The sequence below is a fragment of the Simochromis diagramma genome, unplaced genomic scaffold (genome assembly GCF_900408965.1).
Source record: "Simochromis diagramma unplaced genomic scaffold, fSimDia1.1 OVJJ01000402.1, whole genome shotgun sequence".
Lineage (NCBI taxonomy): Eukaryota > Metazoa > Chordata > Actinopteri > Cichliformes > Cichlidae > Simochromis > Simochromis diagramma.
In genome coordinates this window covers 801,446-807,948 of record NW_024386972.1, presented here as the reverse complement: position 1 = coordinate 807,948, position 6,503 = coordinate 801,446, and the positions used below count along the sequence as shown (strand labels likewise).

The 6,503-nt window shown below is 38.4% G+C and overlaps 1 protein-coding gene across 2 annotated transcripts in view; it reads right to left on the bottom strand.

The window, feature by feature from the left end:
* Positions 1-348: 348 nt before the first annotated feature.
* Positions 349-6,503, bottom strand: part of LOC120738147 (leucine-rich repeat-containing protein 51-like) — a 120,173-nt gene continuing 114,018 nt past the window's right edge. Inside the window, exons 1-5 of one of the 2 annotated variants that reach the window (XM_040039234.1) lie at positions 4,558-4,655; positions 2,546-2,667; positions 1,886-2,091; positions 1,496-1,644; positions 349-629 (exon numbers count right to left, since the gene is read on the bottom strand). In XM_040039234.1, coding sequence (XP_039895168.1) covers positions 503-629; positions 1,496-1,644; positions 1,886-2,091; positions 2,546-2,597 — 534 coding nt within the window. In that variant the 5' untranslated portion in view covers positions 2,598-2,667; positions 4,558-4,655 and the 3' untranslated portion in view covers positions 349-502. Of the gene's footprint in view, positions 630-1,495; positions 1,645-1,885; positions 2,092-2,545; positions 2,668-4,557; positions 4,656-6,503 lie in introns of those variants that run through there. The other variant, XM_040039235.1, reaches the window with a different exon arrangement.

Sequence of the window (6,503 nt, the reverse complement as noted above, 5' to 3'; positions counted from 1 at the left end):
GGGTCATGCCAAATGGTGCTGGATCCCTTCTGAGTTGAACAAATTCATTTTACACTCGTCTAACCACAGAATGTGCTCCCAATATGAAATATCCCAAAAGAGGAAGCAAGAGTTTTGTATTTCACAGTTCAACCGCAGTTCACTGAAGTTGACTTTATGCAAGGTCCTTCACATTGTCTGAGCTGTCACAGTGATTCTAACTTCAACCGATAACCCCTGGGCCACATCAGCATGTTCAGATTTGTACAAGTAGTGCGCCGTTTGTGACATCATGTCGTGACGATGGCCACCGAGAGTCTGATTACCTCCTAATTACTACTGCAGTAATCAAGCAGGAAGATGGGTGACCATAGCCACACCCCATAGGTCAAAAATGAGAACGCTCACAGGATATTAGCTCAGTTGTAAATAACATGGGTACCAAGATCTGATGCAGGGAATTGAGAAAAAAACAAAACAGGCTGGTGATGAGAGGACAAACATTTTTATTCAGCAGAAACACTTAATGGTCTCGGGTTTTTTTTTTGGTGCCGTGAGAACGCCAGATATCTGCCATGACCCGCTCATCTCGTGTCACACCGCTGAAGTCCATCGTCTTCAGCTGAGGCAATACAGAAATCACGTAATTCCTAAACACACACAAAGGCACACACGTCAAAGTCAGCTTTGACTCCAAGGGCACCGTGGACATGTTGAGTGCTTCCATATATGAAAATTCATATCAGCATTAACATTTGATTTTAAATAAGGACGATATGTCTAAGTCTTTGTGAAGCAGACTTTGCTGATTTTTCACATAAATGAGAGTATGAAGTGAGATGAAAATTAAATCAAGAAGCTATATCCCTGAGATATTGAACCTAATAACCTGACACATCTAATGTAGACATAAGCAGGTATTAGAGGTATCACATATCTCAATGTGACATTTCTCTGTCTATATCTGTAGGTGTTGCAAAAGATATATGATTAGATTCAGTGCATTAGTTATTACAAATACTGTTTAAACTAGAATATTATGGTACTTGGTACAGTTAATGACATTTTTCATAAAAAGGGAGTTTAACTTTACCTACTTTAGGTAAATTCTGTACTTTAATAGAAAGAATATTTTAGCTCTTGTTTTGCCACTTTGCTAAAATAGTTATTACATTTCTGATCAAATATTCCCTCTTACACACCTGTGATTTCCCATTAAAAAAACATAGCCCCCTGAAACAACTGTCAAGTTAGACTCAACATATGAGTTATGCTCAACATGCCGCAAGATCTATGAATTTGTGTAAAGCAGGTGTTGTCAGGGTATTTTTTTCTTTCTAATTCTTATTTTTTGTTTTGCTTTTCTTCTTCTCTGCTTCTGGCCTAGCCTCTTGCTATCAACTATCTACAACCAATCTAGAACCAGCCTGTGTATAACTCCACACACTGCAACTTGAGATCAGCTCTGAGAACAGAATGTCTGTCTTAAGTGAAATTGCTGAAAATGAGCCTGCACCTGTAGCCTTTGCTTGTTTCTATGAGATTGCCATGCAATGTGATTGTGTGCAGATGCTGGAGCTCTCTCAGCTTGTCCACTTCTGACAGATTCCAGATGCTGTTGCCATGAAGATACAGCACACGCAGTTCTTTCAGCTCACACAAAACCTGTAACAGGGCTTAGTTGTAAATTTAAATCAATAAAATGCTGGTTAGCTTGTGAAGATATCAGAATTTATTGCATTTTGGGGAAACAAATGTAGATTATAAACATTTCTTAAATAAACAGGGAGAACAAATGTTGTGTATAAGACATGTGTGTAATTATACATCAAAGACAGGGGCTAATTTCAGAAGAAGACATAGAAAACTGAAAATGAGCTATTAGAAGAACAAAAATGATTCTTACAGGTTCTATGCAGGTGATTTTGTTGAAGGACAGATCCAACCATCCAAGCTTTGATGGTTGTGCAAAAAAGTGGTTGATCGTGTACTGGAGGCCAACAAGGTCGGTGAGGCTGTTATTACTGAGACGCAGAGAGCAGCTCAGGTACTTCCCCTTTGAGTTTGTGGTTAAAGGGCGGAGCAGACTTCGGGGCAGCTCTGCCAATGCACCTGAACCAAAAATAACATAATGAGACTTGATACATCATATGGGAAGCTTTGGTACTTGTTTATATGCAGTTTTATTTCTGCTGCTTAAAGCCGCTCTATTAAAGTGATTACTGCAGTCATGTTCACAGAATTTTATACTGTAGAAATAAGAAGTGATTTGAAGTATTTTATTTTAAAATGCTTTAAAAACAATAAGTTACAAGTTTGTGTGACTAGATTATGCTAGTGTGTAAACATTGCAGTATTTAAATTCATGCATTTTGATAACAGCAGTTGATACACTAACTATAGTTAGGTGGTTTAGTAAGAGTAAGTGCTGTCCTAGAAAATACTTCCTACCAAAAAGCTCACCCCCCAGGAGCACTTAAATAATTATTAATGGAAGAAATATATTTAAAAGTAAACACTATTTCATTATCTACTTTATATTTCAGGATTTTTAAAAATATACTACCTGCAACATTGCTGAGATTTTTAAAAGAAAGATCCACTGGTGGACTATACATGTTCAGTTCAAAAAGTCTCCAGCAACAGCAGAATGAATGTCCAGATTAAACCTAGAGCAGTGACTGAATACTGAAAACACATGGTTGCATGAGAAAAAAAAATTAAACATATTGCTTAGCGATGAAATTCAAAAGTCAACATTTGCAGTTTATACACACACACAAACACACACACAATATAGAATGCATTCAATTGATATATATTTTAGAAGGAGAGAGAAGAAGACCAAACACTGATTATAGATCACCTCATCTTTCTAATTCTTACAGATACATGCATGCATGGAAACCACAGAATACTATCCTGCAGTAATGCAGTCCCAATAAGAAGTTTTAGAACACTTAAAAAAATGGCAAAAAATATCATATTTTGCATGGTTAATCTTAACAAGGTTCCAAGTAGAGCTTCAACATGCAACAAGAAGAAATGGGAGTGAGACAAAACAATTATTTGACCATGCAAGTTATTGAAAACAAAGCTTAAACTGAAACAAGTTGTTTTCCAGTTGGTAAAACACTTAGAACCACATGCCTGTAAAAGGTCAAATCTGTGAAAAAAATGTGGTTTCATCATCATTTCTGTCAGGTACTCACATTGTCATGATGTTCTGATGGCAAAAGCACAAAAAACATTTTGTTTTTAACGTTGTCAGGTTGTTGAACTGCATAAACAGGGTCTCTCGCAGGACGCCATTGGTACTGAGGTGGGAAGCAGTAAGACAGTCATTTGGAATTTCTTAAATGACCCTGGGGGTTATGGAACAAACAAGTCAAGTGAAAGACCCAAAAAGATTTCACCAGAACTGAGGAACCAACTGGCAGTCCGTCAAGACACTGGAAATCCTCAACCCAAATTACGACCGTTAATGGTGTCGACTGCAACTCCATAACCATCAGACAGCATCTGAGACTGAAGGGCTTCAAAACCAAAAAACGTCTTCAAAGGTCTCCTTGAAAGCCACAGAACTGACCGTTTGGACTTTGCAAACGAGCACCAAACATGGGACACTGAAAGGTGGAAGAAAGTTTTATTCTCTGATGAGAAAAAAAATTTAATCTTGATGGTCCTGATGGTTTCCAACGTTACTGGCATGACAAGCAGATCCCACCTGAGATGTTTTCATTTACAGGGTTTACAGGGTTTTTTGGAGGTGTGGTCCTAAACTTTTAAATAAAGCGTTGTTTTCAACAAATTGCTCAAAAAAATGTTTTGCCTCACTCCCATTTCTTCTTGTTGCATGTTGAAGCTCTACTTGGAACCTTGTTAAGATCCAACCATGCAAAATATGTTTTTTTGCCGTTTTTCAAGTGGTCTCAAACTTTTGATTGGGACTGTACATTGCCAACCAAAACATGACAACGTGATTATTGATTACATTGCAAGTCAGTCAGCTAAAGCACATAATAACAATGTTAGAGCTTTTGACTTAAATCATAACCTGGAATCAAGTTTTTCAGGCCGTCAGGAAGTCAAGGAATGCTCCAATCCAATATTTGGATCATGTATTGTACCAATCCCAGCTTTAAAAGCTGGACATCGTGTGAATGTCATGACCAAACATCTTACAGGACAACCCTGTATTGCATGAAAAGATCAACGCCTTTTACCTGGCATGCCTATTTCCTCACGCCATCTAAAAACATGGACTCCAGATGAACTGGTGAGTCTGAGTTGTCCACGGAACCAGATGCAAACATGTTTACCTATTATGTGTTACAGGTGTGGAAAAACTCACCTGTCTAGAATATATGTCACTGTCTGCATTTCTATTATTGGGATATATATGCTCTAACTCTCCTGAATTGTGCATCTATGCAGACAATGTACCAACGAGCACAGAAAAATAAACAGAATATAAGTTTGAGAGGGTAAATGGAGGACATATTCACAAAGAAGAACTCAAAGGACAGAAGAGGTGATCATGGAAAATTACATCCATCAGCCGGAGATTTTCCTCACCTTGTTGCTCGCTCAAGATGTCAGTGTCTGTGTACGCCTCGCTAATAGCACAACAGCACCTCATTGAAAGAGTAAGGACAGTCCTTCAATAAGATATGAAAATGACAGTGAGCCATAGTGAAGGACACAGACAGAGACACAGACAGAGGCTGGAATCAGGATGGGTTTGAACAAATGTTTTGGAAGTCAGAGTATGTGAGGTATGTAAAGGAGATATCGAGTGTTTATTTACAAGCCGCATGGTTCATCTAATGTTTAAGGTGATCTTCAAATTTATGTCCCACTGATAAATTGCGTATAAGCATGTGGGAGGGTGGTGTCATTGGTGTGTGTGTGGCTGAGTCTCTTAAGATCATAGATCAGGAAACAGGGTCATTCAGATGAATAAAACATCAAGCAGGAGACCAGATGGAAAAATCTGGACTTCTTTCCTCCCTGCAACGGCCATGAGTGATGTGCTTAATACCCATGTACTACAGTGAGTCCATTCAGCCGCACACAGTAGGAAGCTGAAAAATCTGAACAGCAGTGGTTTGAAGGGATTGAATATTCATGAGGGCACAGTAACACTGTAGGCTATAGACCTCAGGATAATCAATATACAGTACTGTGCAAAACTCTTGAGCCACTCCTTATTTCTTTATACACTGTAGTTTGAGCAAAAGTTCTCCAGGCTTTCTGAAAATCTCTCAAAGTCGTTCTTTGGACTTTGGCAGAGGAATGTGTTTTTTTCTTTGTTAATGTTTATTAATGAGGTGATTCTAATGGAGCTACTATTCAATAATTTTGGACAAGGTGAGCAGTGTGTGCTTAAAAAAGCTGAGGAAACTGGTGAGTTGGAGGAAAAATATCCAGCTACACAATATCGAGTATATATTCATCCAGTCCTTCAGTTTAGTTCAGTTGAGATTAACTTTAACGGGTCTTACGGATCCATTGGTTGCAAATTACATAGACCTTTATAGAGTGATGAATTCCACTTTGAAATGTTTTAGCTTAAACTATCATCACTATGTACAGAAAGGGTCAAGAGACAGGTACAACAATGAGTGTCTATGGCTATCTGCAAAACACAGTAGAGGCTCTGTCATGATTTGGGGAATGGATGGAAGTATAACACAATAAGGTACTGTCAAATCTTGATCCATCATGGAATACCATCTGGAAAGCTTGTGACACATTGCCAATGGAGCAAAAGCATAACTACCTAGTGAAAACAGACAGGGGAACACTATCAGTCATGGATTGGCCTCACCAGAGCCCAGACCTCAACATTACTGAAGCAGTGTGGGATCATCTTGACAGAACAAAAGGCAGACAAAAAATGTCTTTCAAGAAGCCTGGAGGACTATTCCTGAAGACCACTTCAAAAATTTAGAAGCAGCAAGCTTGCCCAACAGAGTTCATGCTGTGTTGAAGAATAAAGGTGATCACAGCAAATGTTAACTTTAGACCCTTGTGCCCGCTCTCCAAATTTCCAAGCCAAATATAAAGAAATGGGAGGTGCCTTAAGACTTTTTCGCAGTATAGTATTGTAGCCCTGTCTGAAATTATTCAGGCTTACAGGGTAAAGAAAAAAAGTCTACTGTTATAAAAAATGGTTAAAATATAAATAGTTGATCAAAGGTTTAAAAAATCATATGCTTTGGTACAAATGTAATTTCATTTACAGTTAAGAGTCCAATAAATAAAAGGGTTTCATGATTTAGAGTTCATTTTCTATGCAGAATCAATATGTTGGGGTGTAACCTAAGTGTATTTTACCCATCTAATGTCAGTTATCTCAATGTTGTATTGTCATTGGTTGTTTGTGCTGGCGAGCCAGTCAATGTCATTCTTCTCTGTTATGGGGGCGGGACGAGTGGTAAGGTTTGTGTGAATCTGTGGGAGCGGACACAGAAGCTAAGTCCGAAGAGAGAGATGTCATAAGGCAAACGTGGTGTGGA